The 20,572-nt window shown below is 40.9% G+C and overlaps 1 protein-coding gene across 1 annotated transcript in view; it reads right to left on the bottom strand.

The window, feature by feature from the left end:
- The window catches only part of TRIM71 (tripartite motif containing 71), a 63,962-nt gene that overhangs the window by 15,485 nt on the left and 27,905 nt on the right, over window positions 1–20,572 (bottom strand). The window contains exon 2 of the mRNA XM_032107403.1: window positions 4,555–4,722. Coding sequence (XP_031963294.1) covers window positions 4,555–4,722 — 168 coding nt within the window. The remainder of the gene's footprint in view (window positions 1–4,554; window positions 4,723–20,572) is intronic.

Genomic DNA, 20,572 nt, shown 5'->3' with positions numbered 1-20,572 from the left:
CAAACTTCCTAATGTTCTTACACTAGAAAAATGAACTGTAAGGCCCTACACAGTCACAGTGAAAGGTACTACAACTAACAACTTTAGTAGTGAATTTGCAGTAATACTGGTGCAGCCATAGTACAAATCACAGTAGCTGGACCAATTTAAAGGCTTCAGTCTAATGCGTGTAAAACACTAAAACATTCTCACTTGAAGTTCCTCACAAAGGTAATTTTAAAAGAAGCTTTGATGGAGGGAGGGCTAGAGGCCAGGTCAACTCATGCCAGATACAACTAAACAATCATTTTGGTTTGTACTGCAAGGACAGACTTTTTGCCTACAGTTCTAGGCAGAACAGTAGTTTTGGACGGTGACACGTGTCAAATGCATCTTCCCCAATAACCATCTGCTTATATGCTGCACTGAAGAACTCATTGAAATACCACACAAAACAGTAACTACAAGTACAAAGAAATTCAGCCTCTTGACATAAATCCCAGCTTTAGAAAAAGCACAGTTGACTCCATTTTGTTGACAAAGCTTCATTTCTGATTCTCAAACCTGCAAGCCTGACTTCAAAGCCATCAACAAGGCTGCCTGAGCTAACTCAATGTGACAACCCCAAAACGATCCCTTGCAGCATAGCAGTGCCATCCTTCTCAGGTATCGACCTCCCAGCAGCACAGATCCATACGGCAACCCACAGGGAAGCTCCCACTGAAGGGCAGAGGCTCAGGGCAATAGATCAGCTTCCTCCTCTGGCCAGTCGAGTTCCTTACAGTAACCCCTCACCCCTCATAAAGGTGTTAATCTATTTCATACCACTTCCCCCACAAATTTGGGAGGGAAGCTCCTAAGCCTTTCATGACAGTAGATAAGAGAGCAGCTCCCGCTGTGTTCTACACATGGCCAGTCTCACTGGTGAGGTGGGGCAGTGAGAAGCTTGCATGGTCAAACACCCCAGCAAAACCAACTACAGGCTCAACTGAGAAAGAATTTGTTTTCCAATAAACCCACTTTTTAAGACATCTGAGATGAATAAATTAAAATGTATTTTAACATGTCCACCTGGAAACTGACCCTAAATGAACAGGAGCACTCAGTGCTTTACTGTTATGCAAGTGCATTAGATTACACGCATACATACATACATATATACAGTTACACACGTATAGATGTATTTTAAGAACGTGACATTTTGAAGAAGCCATCTATCTTTCATCATAACAGATTTACGTTCAGTTTGTGACCTAGTCCTTGGAAAAAATTCTGAAAGAAGACAGCTAAGTGTGCACTTTCATGAGGTAAAACAAGGCAGTGAGACACGCTCCCCATGTAGAAAGGCAGCAGTCTTGATTCCTCCCACACCATTTATCCAGGGTCAACTTTGGCTTTCACATCACCCTGTGAATCAATCTGAGTCTCCGAAAAGACTGGAAAAGTATCCCAGCTAGGAGTATAGCTTTCCACTGAAATAAGGAAGAGTCCTACCAGCAACCGAGTTGGATGTTTCTGCTCCATTCCCTGGCACCATCAACAGTCCTTGTAGCACTGCAGTCAACCAGCCAGGGAGCTGACCCAGCCAAAAAGTAAACCCACAGAAAGGCTACCCTTTCAGCTGGATTAGTTCACCACACAGGCCCAAGTTCTCATGTTAGAGACAGGCTCAGAAATGCAGGCCAGGACCATCATAGCACAAGGAAGCAGGGAAAGCTGTCTATTGTTGCAGAAACTTCAAAAGCAAAGTAAACCTCTTGCTCTTAGGCTTGCTATTTCTTGCAGAGGACTTCAACTTCCTTGAAAAGTGAGGTTTGGACTCTTCTGGAGTGACAGACTACATCAGGCTTCACTGGATCAAGAGGCTGAAATGTATCCCAACTCACAGCATTTTTTTAAAGTCTGAAAAACAATCTTTCCTCCAAAGCCACAGGAAGAGCTTAAATAAACATTTCTTCCTAAAAGCCTTCAACTTTGGTTAACCAGATACTCTCCAGCCAGTTGACTCATGGCTTGATTTCCTCTCTCCTGCAACGCCCTTCAAATTCCACCTTTTCCCATTTACTCTCAACTACCCCTCCTCATCCACCCTCAACATCTCCTGTCAGGGGAGCTATCACTTTCAGAGCCTATTAAGAAAGAGTTTCTAGTACAGCAGTAAGAATCAGTCTCACTAAGAAGTGCTACTACAAGGTACTACTTTGCAAGCCTCTTAGAGCTCCAGTCTTGTGTTCCTTATATTACAGCTTGTACTGGCATTTAATTCTATTCCCATACTCTTAAGAAAACCACTCAAGCAAATTTCTTTCAATTTAGAGACTACTTATTTTAGACTTTGTTTTAAATTCATGTTGACATGCTATCTCTTCCCTAGGATAAACATATAGCCATACTGTCCCCCAAGAACAAGGAAAGCTCTGCTCCTTGAAAACTTTTGAGTTGAGCACCTCTGTTTTTAACAGCATCACATGCTCTTCTAGTTGCTGCTGATGTTGCTCCAGGAGTAGCTGGCTTGAGCTGAACAATCTTCCCATTCCTCCACAAGTACAAACAGATTTCCAACCCCATCAGTTTTCTCACTGATCTGTTTGCTCACTACCCTTCTTCTGTGCCGTGCTCCAGGTTAAAAACCCCACTAAACTAATGAAACAACTCAGCTCTTGAAAACATGGTTCATTTTACAGATCTTTACACAAGCTGCTCAGGTAATGCTTCCAAGACAGCCTCTTAACCTGGATGGGCTGTAGCCAGACCAGGGCAAAGCTGCACAAGCTAAGTTCAGTAGAGCTGCTTGTTCGAGTTACATGAGCATAGCCTGTGCCATGCAACTTTTACCTGCACCATCAAGTAACAATCAGCTGACCACAATGGCAGGAGCCTTCAGCTTAAAAGCCAGAGAAAAAAGAGGAGGAATGAGAAAAGTGAACTCAGTGGGAACAAAATCAGGCACAAAAGCATTTATGCAATAGTAGCAGAGTGGTGCTCCATGATCTCCTGCTAGTTTCTACTCCAAAAAACAGTTCTTAGATGATTTAGCTGCACCAGTTAGATGATTAAGAGCCCTGAAGGTCAAAAGCAGTAATTTAATTACTAACAGGCAAGCCCTTGTCTAGGACAGGCTGGAGAAATTCAAAACACTGCACCAGTGATGGTCTTTAAACTAGTATAATTCCTTCCTTGTCAATTTGGGGATGTGTGAAACATTTCAGTATGGATACTGCTGAAGAGCTTTATAACCTAGTTTAAAACAAATCTTGGAAGATGCTATGTTTTCCAGGATTCTGTCTGAAGGTGGAGTTTAAAGTTAGCCATCCAGCTCCAAAAACTTGGTGTTTACTATGCTGGTGTAACAAATTAACATCAGAAGCAGAGGGGAGCTGTCAACTGTTTACTATCTATACCAATATAAACTATTATCATTCCACTGGTGCAAAGACTTAATGAGGGACTAATTATTTGTTCTTGTCTCACAGAAGAAGTTTAATTCCCTCATTTACTCGAAACAAGCAGCACAGGAAGGACAATGAGCTTCTAATTTTTTATTTTAATTAAATTAAAATTATTTTAATTTTATTTTAATTATTGTTATTTTAATTATTGTTTGTGCCCTGCATGTGCCCGGAAAGCTCACCCAATTCACAAAGTAACTTTACTCCTTATCCATGACATTCTATAAATGTTGACTCAAAAAAACCAAAAAAACTTCGTAGTTAAAGCACATAGTGTTGAGTTTTGCAATACCAAACTCAAATTTGGAACATGACACTAACAAAACCACGTGGCAGGAGGTGTGGAGTGAAGCTTCCCACTATGCTCTCCCCACTCAAAGTCTCCCTATCGACAAAACTACTGCTAATACCATAGCAAACCTACCACTAGGTATACTCAGCAAAAGTAAGCATCTACATATCACTGCAGTTTAGTTCCCTATGGAAATTCCTTCTCTAGTTTGAAGCACTGTGCTACCTTCTGTCCAGTTGTTGCCAGGTATTTCTATTTGCGCTATAAAACACAGCTGAGGTAGAACACAATAGCAGGCAGAATGTGCATCTCTGTGTGCAGAGCAATCCTCGCATGGAGACAGCTCTAGATCCTCTGCACATGCAGGTTACGAAATTTCACACTAATCCAGCAGCTGATTAGTATTTTGTATTTGGTGGCAACCCTGGAGACAAGAAGATCCAAAGGTAGGTAGAGTGCTAGGCGCTATACAGGCAGGATGATGCCCAAAGTAAGTCTCAGTCGTAACAACAAAACCAGGTTTGGCACTGCTATACAAGATCTGAGCTTTCTTGAAATGCTTCACACTCAAGTGCATTTGTACAGAGCTTCATATATATTGTGATTTACATCACAGGATTATGCTGCAAGAATGCAAAACTATATAGCAGCACTTTATTTTCAGCTCCACCGCCACTTCTGTCAGAGATCTGAGAAAACAGAAGGGGTGAGAAGACTGACAGCAGAAGCAGAAAGCTTTTTGCCTTGACACCTTGCCCTGTAACAGACAAGCTGGGGGGGGAGGGGGGAGAAGAAGGAGGGGGAAATAAAGTACTTAAGTTGGGAGTATCTTACTTGAATAGCCTGTCGTCCTTGCTGAGCATCTGCCAGGAGCTGAATGGTGAGAGTCCTGGAATCCTGTAGGGCGTCTTGGAGGTAGATAAAGCTGTGACCCACATGTCGTCCCATGGTACATTCCCGACATATGGGGACAGAACAGGTATCACAGTAGAAATGCAGTACCTAGAAGGAAAAACAGAGATATTTCTCACTACATAAAAGCAGAATTAAAAAGAAAACAGAGCCAGGATGTTTAAAAAAAATATATCCAAAAGCTCAACTATAGAGGAGATGGTTAGAGGCAGTAGCAATAGGCAAAGACTTCACAATAGTTTCTCCACAGAGGAAGAGCTATCCTTCCCAGTAAACTCCAAACCATGCCCTAACAGTTAGATGGAAGTGTCATTGTTTTCTTTGCAATACAATACTAGGAAGAGTGTCCACATCAGCTCCTCTTTAAGAGCGGAAGCCATCTGCCAACACTTACAGATTGGAGATGGCATCTATGGCAAGTTTCAGGTGAAGACTTTTCCTGCAAATACAAACACCACATTCTCTTAAGTGGGTCATTCAATAATCAATACACTGGAGAACTGCAACACCAGCACACCCACTCCTCACAAGGGGAAAACAAACCATGCATGCTAAAAAACATCCTCTCATTTCAAAATATGCAAATTCCTTATGTTCAGGACAGCAACAATGTTCGGCAAAACTCTCCCCTGCCACTCCCAACAACAAAGCAAAAAACCTTTGCTATGACAGTGTTTTCTATGCTAGTGATGCTTGAGCTGGAAAACAAGACTGGAACTTTATCATGCCCATCAGAGCATTTGAATGCTACAGTGACCTGTGGGTAACCACTAAATCTCCGTTCTGTTCACAAAGCACTTCCAAACCCTATATTCAAATCACAATCTTACACCAAGATGTTAGCCTAGAAAGCTGGAGCCATTCATCACCCGTAGCCGCTCCCATTCCATCCACTAGAGGGAAGTAACACACAGAAATAGCAACTTTCGTGGAAGAGTGTTTTCTTAGAGGGGAGAAGAAATCAGCTGTCTTAGTTTTTGTTTCCAAAGATGCAAATGAAGGAGCACAACAGTCCAACACAAGAAAGTTCTGTATTCAAGTCTTACTCTTAACTACATACACTACTTTTCTTAGAGTGTAATAATAATAACAGAAAATCTGTATTACCATGGAAGAGTACAATGGCACGAGGTTTCATACCATGAACAACTTTTTCATCACCAGATATTTGAAGCCTACCTCACAGAAAGGAGCAAGAGTAGAACAAAGATTGGACAAGTGTCTGATATGCCTGTCTTCTCCCAGCTGTCATCCAGCCACTCCCGACTCCAGCTAACAGCTCGTGATATGGTGCATAACATCCCCCTTTCCCTTCTCCCTCAAAAGCAAGGGGAAGGACAGGACAGGTGATTCCCTTGGATTGCCTGAGCTGCATAAAGTGACATTTTAAGCTCCTTTAAGCACAACAGCTGAAGTGGTATATGGATTAATTTCTCAAAGGGGTATGTGTGTGTTCGTGTGCACATGTCAGATTTTACTAAAATCTGCCCTTTTCTTTTGAAACTAAGTTTTGCTGCAGGGAAACTGCAACAGACTTATATTTGCTTCTGTTCAAACACTAAATCCTCAAACAGTGTCTCAGACTCCCATTTTTGTAAGTGAAAAAATGCCTTAGCTCTGAAATGCATTGTTCAAACACATCATCCTCCTCAGCTAGAGGGATCCTTGTCCTTACACTGCAGTTGTCTAAATATGTATACAATGTTCACTTGCACATACAGTTCTGTCATTTTTCTGTTGAAATTACAGGGAATGTTTATTACATGTTGCTAAATAACTCCACTTAAACAACTGAGAAGTTGAGAGAGAGAATGAAAACCAAGACAAGGTATCAAGTTAAGTCATATGAATCTGATATACTTTAAAAACATACAGCAGGGATTTGGGGCCTCAGTCAAGCAGAGCAGCTGAAAGGAAAATGGTGACCATATGAACAGAAGACCAGAAGCAAGTTAATTCTGTTACTAGTCCTCCACAACAGTCAATACCAGAAGGAAAAGCTCAGTCCACTCCTGCTACAAGGCAACAACTTCCACTGGGTAAAAGAGTCACCCAGCCTTTCAAGCCAAAGAAAAAACCAAGCTTAAACTGTTCAGTTACCTCTTGCCACCCACCAAAATGTGGCGGGAAACATCACTCCTGAATTTAGAATGAAGAGTGACGAGCCATATTCTCATTTTGGAAGATTACACAGGACACAGCGGGGGAAGGTCTTGGGTAAATACTACAGAGCCATTGATAAGGCCTTACTTGTTTCTTAGTCAAACAAAAAAGGTAAAAACAACCTAGATTTAAAACTGAGAGCAAAAGAGTTAGCAGACTTGGGCAAAAAGCAGTAGATAGTGCTGTAATGATCTCTGTCATTACACTTTACCTTAAGTACACAGAGGAGACAAGCATGAACGCACAATCCCTAGTGCTCTCCGTGGGGAGGGAAGCTAGCCAGAGAACTGAAGGAGTCAGCCAGCTTCAAGATGAACTAGAAACTCCCCAGAAACTCCTTTCTGGACACAAAGACTACAGCAGAACCCCCAAAGTTGGCAGGGCTACAAGGGCAGTTCTCCTCCTGTGGTCAGTCTCACACACACATGTCAGCAGCACCCAGCAGGCTGTACATCAGCTCTACCCAGCAAAGGGAGCATGCTCCCAGAGAATAAAGCTGTGAAGTCCTCAGCTGCGCAGGGCACAACAGTGAGGGAGGGGGGCTGTGCCAGCTGGGCTGACGGGGCTTGGGCACAGCATCCAACCCGCCCATGCTTGCAGCCACAGCCAGGAGTTTATTGTTAAGCTCAAGCCTGCTCACATCCCAGTCCCTAGGTCATGGCCACAAAGGTCACGTACTGCTAGATTAAGTTTCTATGCCTGTTTCTAAATAGAGTGGGGTCAGGGGGAGCCAGATCTCCCCTTTCCCCCCCATCCCTCAAACAAGCAACTCCCTGGAAAAAAAACTCATACTGAGGATAGGTGTAGGACAATGCACAGTTGTGTTCTCCTTTCAGAACTGATACACACAGCGCACCTAAAGCGCTGGCAGAGCCCCTCTTCCAGTTTCAGCAATGGGAGACGGCCACCCCACATTTCAGTTCACTGTTACTGTAGCATTGTAATGCTCCTTTCTTTGCTCATTATAGGACAAATAATAAGACTGGTCTGGAATAGGCAGGAGTAGTAGGAGAGAAGGGAAGAGTAACACTAAGTCTTCCTTAGTGGACACACCAGCTTACACTCAGGTAAAAAAAAAAAAATTCCACACCACCACCAAAAAACCCCAAAACCCCCACCAAAACAAAAAAGCAAAGCAGTACCTATAGGAAATTTTTAGGACTTTTCCCCCCTCTGAAGAGGCAGAGCATGATCCATCAAGCTGTAAATTAACTATTGTCCTGTTAATTTCACTATTTACCCAAAGATAGGAAAAACTGGTTTATAAGCAAACACCTTCAAACATTGCTGGTTTTTCCAAACCACACTAATGTTCTGATGGGCAGCAAGGAAAGCAGTATGAAAGCAGAGATTTTTCATTTCAAAGAAATTTATAATCTGTGTAAATTGCATTTAATTAATTGTTTCTTTCTGTAGTAATTAACAAGTAATTAAGTACAAACAACACTTTTAAGACAAAAACTGGTGCCCTACAACACCCTATCCAGTAAGGGGAAAAAGATTAATAAGCAAGTTTAGGAGCTTTTATTTCTTTTTTAAAACTGTTCCACTGCATTAATTAGTATTTTAGAATTTCCACCAGAACTAAATGAAGAGAGAAATCAGAAGGAAGAGGGGACTAGTTTTATAGATAGTTAAAAGTGATTTATTTTAAAATAAATCAGCTATGGGTTGATTATTTCCCAAACAGGAAATATTTCCTGAATTGGTGGCATACAATTTTAGACACAAAACAATAAAGGGAGCCTACTTCAATTTAAACAGAATCAGTGAACCATGTTACAGGGCTATTCATCTTTTACAGCCACAGCAGCCCAAGAAATACAACAGCAAGGCCATAAATGTGATTGCTTCAGGAAAGGCTGTACAGTGCACCGTAAAAACATTTTACAACAGCAGGAATTCCTGGGTGTCGCTCTCCCCATTTTTTGGTCCATCTGCTTTCAAAGGGGGCAGGGGGATGGGCGGAGATGTTGTTAAACGTCCCCCGGGACTGCACAGCAATCAATCATCATCTGATGAATGGCCACTAAAGTTAAACCCTGACCCCACTCCACAATTCCCACACCAGCCCTTCTCTCCTTACTGCTGACCAGCTTCCAGCGTGTCCCATCCCACCCCCCCCCCACCTTCCAGCAGCCCTCACCAAAATTTCCCAAATACCAAGCCCAGACAAAAGCAATGGAATGTAGTAGGCACCATGACAGAGGAGAATTCAGCAGAAACAGCATCTGAGGAGGCTTATCCTTACACTGTGTTTAAATAAATGTTCTCTCTGCAATACTCACAGTGCCGTCTCCTCCCAGCTTGCAAACACTTCGTTTCTCTCATTTTCAGAGCACATGTGCATGCAAATGGACAATAAAGCATGGGGAATCTAATCACGTTCAAAATTTGTTTTCTGCCATGACATTTCAGTATCTTGCAAGGATTTTATTTAAGCCTACAGTGTTAAGAATTTGTACAAGGCAGCAGCACACAAGGCCACCTTATTCTTAAAATGCAAGTCTGATGCTCTAAAAATCTACCCTTTTACCTTAACCAACAATAAAAAACGTCTACAGACAAAACAGTAGCCTCTTAGTTTCTACATTTGGAAGAGTTTCAGTATGGCACTTGTAAGTTAATGAAGGTTGATTTTATGATTAAAAAAAATTAAACTTACCATTTAAACTGACTTACCAGTCAGTTTAAAGTTTTCCATTACTAAAGGTGTTTTATTATCAAGTTCCCTTGACAGTAACTCAAACACCAGTGGCTTTGTTAGGTAGCATGTAAGGCTTAGATGACCGAGTTTAGTATAAAGCAATTTTCCAAGGAATTTTGGTCCTATTTCCTCAGCACTGTTGTGGTTTTGGGGGGGGTTTTTTGGTGGGTTTTTTTGGTTGTTTTGGGTTTTTTTTGTGGGGTTATTTTTTGTGTTTGTTTTTTTTTTTTTTTTTTGCTTCCCTCCCTCCCTGGAGAAAAAGCTGCTTCCCTGCATGCAGCAATTATTTCCTTTTTTCTGAAACAGCATACAAATGAACCAGTCATCCTGAGTGGTGTAGAGTTTGATACAGATAATTGTTGCCAAAATAGGTAATATTTTTACTCTGTAGGAAGCTAGTCCTTAGTTTCCACTTCAATGGCAATTCATGACAATTAACTTGCTTCACACCATGACGAAAGTTGTATTTCGGGAACCTTAATTTGAAATTTGAGTGCTAAATAGAAAGACTGAAGACATGAGCAAGTCGCATGATACACATCAGAACTATGGGCATTTTCCCAGTACACCTTAAACGTTTTGCATTCAAATATACTTAAAACCCTCATGTTTCTCCCTACCAGTTAATGATCAAATTCCTCCTAGAACTTGTATTTCAACTTGATGCTCTGGTGTAGAAGAGACTGGCTTACCACCAATCTTCCTCACTGCATCCAGTGGTAATGGGAAATTGTACACCAGCTCCAGAAGGTCTCCACAGCAGGCAAGAGTTACTTCTTGAATTTAGCTCAATGGTCTAATAACAAAATTTCTAGAGAAGCATGGGCACTTTGAAGTGTTACAGCCCTATCTCACACAGGGCATGCAGCATACACAGGTAGCTGCACCGAGTGGCAACAGTGAAATTAGTTTACTATTACCTTCCTTTGCCGCTTGCATGAACAGAGGTGGGTTTTGGTCTGTTTAGAAATTCATCAAGTGCAAGAGGATCACTCAGCCCCCTTCTGTTAAATTCACCTTGATTTCCTTACCCCACCTGGAATAATAAAAGCCCAGCTAGCAGATGACTTGGCTCATGCAAGTCTGTTTATAGGAAATAAAGCTGTAATTCCACACACTTTTTCCCCCAGCACTAGTGTTAATACCTTTCCTTCCCCAGATGCTCCACTGGGTTCTGCTCCTTGTTTCTCAGCCACACAGGTATCTCTTGGCCCAGCACATGAAGGTGAAGGCAGCTCACAAATAAAACCTCAAATGTGAAACCACATACAGCTCAAGGCTGTCATTTCACTCCACAGTTAAACTGACAGCTGCTCTGTGAGGAAGCCCTAAACCTCCCCTGCCTCCTTGCTCCTATCTCCCTCCCCTTCATACTCCTCCAGACTCAGTGAAAAGATTTGGGAATCTTTACAAAAAGCATAAAATTCATTTTTGAATAAACTATTTTTATCAGCTGAGGCTGGGATCAGAAGATCAGTAGGAACAGCATAAGGAAGGGGGAAGAACCCATAATTAAGGGCATAGAGACATTTGCTGACAACTATCTGGTACTTTGCCAACCTCACAGCTGGAAATCAGTGTAAATCTTCTCATTGATAGCATTCGTCTCAAGTTCTAACTGGAAGAGAACAGTATCTAACTGGAGTTGAGTTAAACAGGCTGGTAAATCAAACAGACTACTATACTCTTAAAATTCCTAATGTTTACCTTCTTCCATCCTGCTGTGATATCATGAAGCCGGTAAAAACAGCTACATATTTTAGAGCGGTGACAGCATTGAGTCAGTCAAATCATCCAGATTAAAAGCAAAGTTTTTTGAAAGATGCAGAGCCACATTAATCACTTTTAGAACACCCAGTAGGTATTAACAGTCAGCTGGGAGTGGAGCAGAGACCATTTACTTTGTCTTTGCCAATACAAACAGCATTTGCAAATTTAAATGGATTTGGGGTAGAAGTGACAATCAAATTCCACTTCACTCTGAAGGCCACATGAGCACTGAAATGGTGCGACAACAGGCTGCCAACCGGCCAGGAGACAGGAAGTCACACCTTTGACAAAGCTGTTTTAAGGGTTTGCTGGCTCCAGCCTGCTATGAGATTGCATCCTCTGTGTTTTAAGTTAAAATCTTACAAATGAAACTTCATGTGATGACTGCAGCTTCTGGTTCTAGGCACTCACTTGGAACTGCAGCATCCCAAGCATTTCTCTCGGCAGCACCTCTGCCAGATGCACTACGCCCCCATTGATCCACTCTGATTATGGAGGGAGCACCACATCAGTCACTGGACTTTGCCCATCTCATCAGCTAACTTTCTAAAGCTCTTGGGTGCAAGGTAACTCAGGCAGCTGATCTAATGCACCACCTCAGAGATTCCAGTTATTGATAGACTGGAAAGGGCATCTCGCTTCCAACTTAACTCGTTGGTTTAATTCTTCCTAAATAGGGATGAGCAAGGCTTAGTGCTCTTTTAATGTTAATACTGAGGTGATGCAGGTATAATTATCCCACAGTGGGCTATTGTTTAATTACTACCTAACAGCAAGTCTACATTCAGCAATTTTCCTTTAATAAGTTGTTTGGGGTAAAAAAAAAAAAAATATATATATATATATATATATATATAATTTTTTTTTTTTAAAGTCACAGCATCTATTTCAACACTGAAGCAGGTAAAGTAGCCAGTCTAGGGAAAGATGCAATGGTATCAGTAGCTAGTAGATTACTCAGCCCAAGATAAGTCACAGCTCTTTCATGGATTTCAATAGGGGAGACCGGCCTGTGCTTCAACATGCAACTCATTAGCTGTTTAAATGCAGCTTCTGTGCCAAATCTGCATGACATGAGTAGCAGCAGGGTGGTCTTGGCACAGGGGACAGTGGGTGGATCTAAATATTCAACAGCTCAAGTATGCAAGCTAATAGCCTGCTGTGGTAGCTGACAGAGTGGGTCAGGACACAGTTCTACTTTCAAGTCCATCTGTCCGAGGCACTGCTGTGAGTCCCTGCCAAGTCCTCCACTAAGAGTCAGTATACTCTTCAGCTCTCTGAAAACCAGAGTGTCTTAAAGTTCTGAGCCAAAGCTGGGCCATGATTTCAGTGATGCTGTAAACAGCAACAGGTTGACAACTTCTTTGCTATTGCACAAGGCACTTTGTATTTTAGAGAGAACCAAAACATTAACATCCCTAGAAGCACCTTATGTAACGTCTTCCCTTTCCCACACAGCTCAGTGTAAGAGCATTTGAAATTCTTCCTTCTATGCACAGAAATGTTAGACTAAGAGTCAGGGTACTCTCAAGGCTCCTGTATTGTCTCTCTGACTATCACCACTACAGACCTCACCTCTTAAAATCCATATTCCTCAACCCCATGCTGTTCCTACACCACTGCACAGAACACTATCTCTGTTCAGGTCCTTGGCAACTGTTTGATCTTCACATGGAAACCTGACAGCAAGGATGCCATTAAATGTCTTGCAAATAAATAAAAAAGTTCTTGTCTCTTAATATACTGGAGACAAAACTTAATCTTTTTTGATTTGATGGGGGAAGGGAGTGAGAAGAGAAACAAACGACCCTAAAGCTCCCAGATTTCACTCAAGGGCAGCTAGTCCTCATGCCGAGGACAAACCAATTGGGAAACAACATGTTAAACAGATGGGCTGTGTGCCGTTTGACAGAGAGACTTCCCTGATCCCAACACAAACATGGCGTGATAGGGTTGATTTTCTTAAACAGCTAGTCTGTAGTCAATCCACCACTACCTAACAAAATTCACTTTGATGCAACTGATTCCCATTAATTATTGTTAGAGGGCTTCTCTGGGGGGTCAGGAAGCCTATCAGACTAGACATCTTAAATTCATAATGCTCAACTGCTAGGGAAAAACTGAGTATGAGGAGAAACAACACATTTATCCAGATAAACTGCTGCTTTATCTATTCGAACTTTGTGATAGGTTCTACCTTGGTGGTTTTTTGGATTTTTTTTTTTAGTTTTATTTTGTGTGAGGATTTCGGGGTGTTGTGCTGGGGGCTTTTTTGTTTGGGTTTTTTTTTTGGTGGTGTTTTTTGGGTTTTTTTGTTTGTTTGTTTTGTTTTCTGTTGTTTAAGCAGTACTAGACATCTTGGTTCAGAAAAGTATCTCTTCAGAACACAAGTTTGGACTTATTCTTTCACATGTAATGCTTCAATTGTGTCGTCTAGTCCTCATTTGCAATAAGAGAAAAAAAAAGATTGAAAGCATGTATTTGAAAACTCCCACAGTTGAAGCACCACATGAGTAACCTCTAAGTCAAACTGCAGAAGCTAGAGAATACTGAAAAACTAAGTACTAGAAAACTAAGCAAGCACGAATTCTGAGCCCACTTTGCAGCGTTATTGTCTCCTTGCTCCCCCTTGCTTATGTGGCCTTACTGACAATCACAGGGGAAAAGCACAAGAACCCAGAGTCAAAACAATTAGTAGAGAACAGTGCTCAAAAAGTTATAAATTTCAGATAAAGAAGTTTTTACATGGAAGTAACATGAACATAAAACCAGCAATAGGCAACAGCTCAACATGTTTAATTTCTGACCTTCAAATGCACATATTTGGGGGGGGGTTGTCTCCATACAGATTATTCGTTTAAGGTAATTTTAGTAACATTACATCATCTCTACATAATTTTTAAAAAGCTTCTCCATATACTTTTTTAAAAGGAGTATTTGTGTTAGGATGAAAGAAAAATGCATCAACTTGTAGACTAACCAATCTCAAAGTCCTTTTAACAAAGAGGGTTGTTAGCACACATTCAGCAAAGTGAAGCAATTCTGATATCTAACACCACCACTACTAGACTCTGGTAATTCCAGTTTGAGTAACAGCCTGGTAAGCAAAATCAGTCCACACAACTTGTACAAGACACTGTCCCTCCTCCCCTGCTTTCCAGTATCAGCTCTTCAGAGAGTAACCCAGTATTATGGGAGTGAATATCCCTAAAGAGATAGCACAGCTGCTTGCAATGACTCTTACATATGCAAAACATTAAATACCTCTATCAGGTTTAAACTTAGCTTAAACTTCCATAGAATTGCTATGGTTCTGTTTCTATGTGGAGTAAAAGCAAATAACAATAAAAGAAATGTACCCAATTAGGGCATAAGCTGACCACCTGGGACACTATAGGAAGGAACTCCTCCTCCCTACATTCTCAGTGGTAAACTATCCAGTTGGCCAAGTGAGTGAAGCCGACTGGGCAGGGTAGAAAGCGCCATCCTGTTCTCCTCTCCTTCTCCCCGTCCCACCCCAGCATTAGGCACTGGGTACTGCTGCAGCCCCGATATCTAATGGGAACAGCACAGTTCCACTGCTCCTCCAACTTCTGCCTTGAATCTCTGTCTTCAGAGAAAAGCTGTAACATGAACAGCCATGGTACTGAACCCCCACAGCAGGAACTGTTAAATTTTTTCTTCTTTAATTGTGAAACAATCCATTCCTATTAAACAAGTCCAGTTACTACCAGTGCCATATGCACATCAAACTCAGGTCAAAGTGAATATGACCAACTATAGCCTTTTATTAGGAAATACAGGCAAGACGGTTGTCTGGGAAAACTGACATATAAACCCATTCCAAGTGTTTTATACTGCAATGTTTTTAGTTACTGCTTATGTGGAACAGCTTTTGTAGAAAGCACAAAAGCAGCACTGAATTGGCCCACTCTATTCTTTGCCTCACCTCCTCTGCCTTACTCTGTCCCACACACTATTTTTACAACTATATACCCACATATGAAGTCCTTATAGAATAGGGCCTTTCAGGGAACTTCTTTCTTCACCAAAACAGCCAACATGAACATTTGGAAGGTATCTTCAAAAAGTATTCAAGTTCTACCCCTATACTATCGTACTTTTAAACACTCACACACCAAAAATATGGAAGTGTAAAATTTTTACTAGCTTAAGTGCACATGTTTCAGAACAGGAAGAAAGATTACAACATGTTGAGGTTTCATTTGGGATTCCTCATAAATGAGGAATCTTAATTAAGCAAAACCAAATTTGGATGGCATTAAAAGAAAAGACAAAATTGGTTTGCTCCAGATCCAGGCAGTAGTTTCTGACAGTGTATTATTACAGTGTATTCCTTAGCTAACACCATCAAATTGTACCATCCATGTCAAAAATAATCATTATCTGCTCCCAGCATAGGGCTTGGCACATACGCTGGAGTATCTTATTCAGAGAAACAATGTTGTCCCTGAGGAGCAAAGCTTCGCTGCTTGTAGTAGAATGTCAGACTGCATTTGTCAGATTAATACGGTTGTTACAACTCCTCTTAATTTTAAGGAGGATTATACAAATCACATTTTATGAAAGACTCCTCATGGAAGTGTTATCCAATGGGTGCTAGTGCACTATTACTTCCAACTGAACTCTAGTATTTAATGTTTGTTTTGGAAGACCTAGCTGTCTTAACAGCCACAGGGCATTTCAATAATCATATAACAAACACTACTGCAGGTTACTCTTTAATCCCTCATGAGTGAATGAGTAAGTTCTTGCCCATCTATCATATAATTACACAGCTCTGTAGTTACTGCCAAAGAAGGTACTGTAAATCATAAAGGAAAGACATCTAAGAATAAGAAGAGCTGTTCCAGGAAGTCAAAAGTGTTTGCACAGAATTTTTTTTCTCTGTCGCCATGAACAACAGAAACTTTTTCTTAACAAGTCATTAACATAAAATGAGAGAATTTTTATTTATATATGAAAACGTATATTGTCCACCAGGACTTAAGTGTGTCTTTAGTTATCTCTGTTTACCTCACTGACAACAGAGCAAAAGCAAAACCTCCAAGTTTCAGAGCTCTGAATTAATTACCTACCCACCTCATACTTATTTCCAAGTGCTAAAATACAGGCACAAACAAGTTTAAACCCCCCCTTCCCCCAAGTGGTCTTTGCTGATTATGGGAACTTTTTTTAAAAATCCCTGAAAATGTACTTTCTGCAATTCTGTCATAGATTTAAGAGCTGCACAGTGTCCTACTCTAATAGTCTTTTTCCTCATGGGGAGGACTTCAGAATGCTTTCCTTCTGAATTTGAGAATGCTGGAAAGTCATAAGCTTTCCAGGATGAATATTCAATTAAGTGGAAATTGACAGCATGACCACTACTCCTTCAAACTGCAGGATAGATTGGAGGTGCTTACAGATAATAGCACTAATAACTCCACTTTGTCACTGTGCCATAGATGCCATTATTGAGTAGTAGCTTCAGTTTTGGGAGAACGAGGACAATCTTATATCCCAGCCAAGGTTTAAGTTATGATTGATAGGCACTATTTTAATCCATTCCATGGTGCTCCCACGGGGCAAGTATACAGTGTGGCATTCCTACAAACACCAAACCGATTCTGCTGTAGAGCATTACAGCTTTGGTCTAACCAAACTTTTAGTGGTTTGATGCCACCCTGTCATAGTTCAGTGCTATATTTCAAGGACCCTTTTAAGAATTTAAAAGCATTCTGAATTTTTAAAATGCTTAAATACCTTGAATCCCTCAGTGAAAGCACCAGCCTTTTCAACAGCAGCATCCACTGTTTCACATTCCACCAGCTTTAGATGGCTTCTACATTGTGCAGGCAAGTTAGCCTTATCCTAAACTTTAACTGTAGCCTTGTTTAAAGCTTTAAATCAGGATAAATGTAAATATAGAAGGCTTGCTCAATCATCAGTGAAGGGAAGAAAAGCTATCCAGGCTGAACTAGAGGGGAAGATTTTAATGTGATTCACTTTACCAAAGGAAGAAAGAAGAGGGAAGGGGTGGCTAAGAAGGTTAAACCCTTGCCCTATTATTGAAAAGAAAAATACACATTAGTCTTAGTACAAAACAACAGAAAAATCCCTATCTTCACTGTCTTTTTATATAAAATTCTAAGGAAGAAGACGTTCTTAAAGTGCACCATAAACACCTAAATTAGGAACAGGCTATTTCTGACAAGGATCAGCAGGACTTTGATGCAATTAAGGTACATGAACTAGCCAAAAGACTGGGTTAACACAAGGTATGGTCTCATACACCACACACATATCATGAGGGAGGAAGTGGGTAGGCAAGGCAGAAGAAATTTTTTATTATCTTTGCACAATCAGCAGGTTGTGTTTTATGAATGCTCTTGTGTACACAAGTCTTGTGTGTTATGCCATGACCATTAATTTTTTACATATTGCCAAACTAGTCCTACACGTCCCCTGTTTGCTAAGAAGCAAGTATGAGGAGGTCATAGATTAGGTTTATTTTCTCTAAAAAGGAAAAAGCCTTTCTGCAGTCCAGGCAGAAGGACAAAACATGCTTAACCAGATTTCTAAGCATAAGACAATTAAAACTAGAGTCAACTCTGCTTGGTCAAATGAGTTTCAATTAAGCTACCTGCCTTCCTCCAGAGATTCTTTTATGTACTGTTTTCTCCCCAAAGACAGTTATACTGAATTTAAAAAGAGGAAGGTCAGGCTTTTGGACAGCGCTGTCATGCAGCTCTCTCAGCAACTGTGCATATCACTAAGCACCGTGCTGGTTTCCTAAATTAGTTGTTAATTTATTTTAAGACACAAATGAGCACTGGGACAGTGCAATGGGTGTGTGTGATCAAGAGGGCAAGGGAGAATTTAAACTCCCGAAGCAAACACAATTACAGTTTCAGGAAAAGCTGCATTTCTACCTTTGTCCTCTACCAAAAGGTTAACTTGTTGCACCCCACACACCACCTTTGCTATCAGAGTAAGGGAGCAGCTTTCAGAGCCACATACAGGCAAGTACCTCTGGTAGCGTAGTGCCGAAAAAGACCTACTGCATCAGGAACATCACTTCCTGTAACACTGCTTTCAAGTAATAAGCAGACCCACTGATTCACTTCAGATTTAATGAGATTACAGCTTGAGGTGATTTGACTGGAAACCATAAAAGTTTTAGGAGCCCATCTGCTCTGCAAAACCAACCTCACACACGGGCCCGGGTATGAGCTGACCTTTGAGAGCTGCAGTGTAGTTAAGTCAGGAATCGAGTCCAATCGGTGCTTGTGTTGGGCACACAGACCGGGCAAAACAAGACATTTGCACTTTCAGGCAAAGAGGGCCTTCCATATGCATCAGTACTCAAGGGGGAGCTTCCATATGCATCAGTACTCAAGGGGGAGCTTCCCAAACAATCAGCAGTCTTTTCATTAAGAAAAGACGAATCACCTCAGGGTGCTTTCCCCACCATTATCACACCATTAACAGCAAATGCAAACTATACTGGCAATGGTCGCAAAATTACCGGTATTGCAAAAACCTAATGCAATATTCACATTGTGTATACACCAAAAATCCGTGACAAAACACTCTCGAGCAGTACTTTTTTTTTTTTTTTTTTTTTCTTATAGGGGGAAAGAAAAAAAAGGAACTTCCCAATCTCAATGAAGGGGTACGTCAGTCAGCACTGGTTTCCATCTCACTTTACACTTCTTTCAATTCCCTAACCCACAGCAAGTATGTGCATTTTCAACAACCAACTGGTTATTTTTTCTGTATTTCCCAGTATCAGATCAAACATTGACTTTTATTCCAGTGAAAAAAATAAATACTTCTTTTGAGAGATTAAGGGCAGAACAGAGGGGAAACAGCTACTGGTTTTACTCGGTTACTTTTTTACAGACACATAAAAAAGCAGCATTTCACTAAGAGTGCTCTTAATGTACTTTAAATCTAGATGTGAATGTTGGGACAAATATTCACGTTTTGTTATTCTAAATCTGACCTTGTTAGTTGTGGAAGCATCAGTGTCATCAGACAGCTGTATTTTGTAGCATAAGAAGTAGGTGCTGTTATTTTTCCTTCCCCTTGCAGGCTGAGATGTTTTGTTGTTTTGTTCTCACTTCAGTAACAGGCCTCAATATGCAAGTTACATCTGGAAACAGACAAAAGCCAACTGCCCAGCAGTATTGGAAAATTAAAACATTGGGTCAGACTCAAACGGACTAGGAAGCCAAAGGTCAAAGCAGCATTAAATCATTAGTTTCCCAGCTGCCACCAAGGCATGGAGTTGACCTTTGATTTTGTAAGAAGTGGTCCAAGCAATTTTCTGGTGGCAATATGGGCAATCTGGCACAGTGGAATATTATCCTTGAAAGGGGTGGGTAGGAAGGAGGAGTTTAAGGTCTTGCAGGCAAAGATTAAACTAACTTTAATTTCTCTAAACCAAATTTACACTGTGAATCTGTAAGTGCAAATAATGAATATTAAATTATCAAGCTTTAAGGAGAAGACACTCCAGCATTTGAATCATTCAAGTATCTTTCAATCATATAGCAGTGAGAACAAGCAGAATTTAAGAATATAATTAACTGCAGAGAATACTAGAATATTGCATTTCTTTCCTGGAATGAGTTAAGTTTTCAGAAATTACATTTTAAAGCAGTTTACTTAGTTCTTTATTTTTAAAAACAATACATCTGAGAGAGCTCATGCTTCTTCAGATGAAGAAGGACCCAGAACAACGCTTTTAGTCTACCTGTATCCCCACTACTTTTTTACTGAGGCAGGAAAGACAGACAAAGTAAGAAACTGGCCTCTGCTTTCTTCCTCTAGCTTCCCTGATCTTAAACTTCATCTGCTATTGCCCTCTGCTAATAGTTTCTGACTGGTCCTTATAAACTGCTCAGCTGAATGTTGGCATTGTACGTGCAGAGTTCTGGTCTGGCTGCTTCCAAGTTCCTAGAAAGGGTTTGGTTTTATTGCTGCTTGGCAAAGGGCAGTACAGGTATCAAAGGGGCTTCCGACCAACCAAGGGGCATTTGAAGAGCACGTTTGAGCCTCCATTAGCAGCTGAGCACATGCACACACAGGGAAAGCCAGTTTGTGTGCAATCAGCTGTTTAGGTACTCCTACGTGGATTTAAGACATTTCAACGCCTATTTAAGCAACTTCAAGCAATTTCTTTAATCTAAAAGGGTCACACAACCCACACTTTATTGCAAGGGCAATACAATTATAAGCTGTTGTTTTCCTTTGTGACAACAGCACAAGTTTTCCAAATAGAACGTAGAG

This window comes from Corvus moneduloides, chromosome 1 (genome assembly GCF_009650955.1).
Source record: "Corvus moneduloides isolate bCorMon1 chromosome 1, bCorMon1.pri, whole genome shotgun sequence".
Lineage (NCBI taxonomy): Eukaryota > Metazoa > Chordata > Aves > Passeriformes > Corvidae > Corvus > Corvus moneduloides.
The sequence above is the reverse complement of the archived record's forward strand: the minus strand, read 5'-3'. Positions and strand labels throughout refer to the sequence as shown.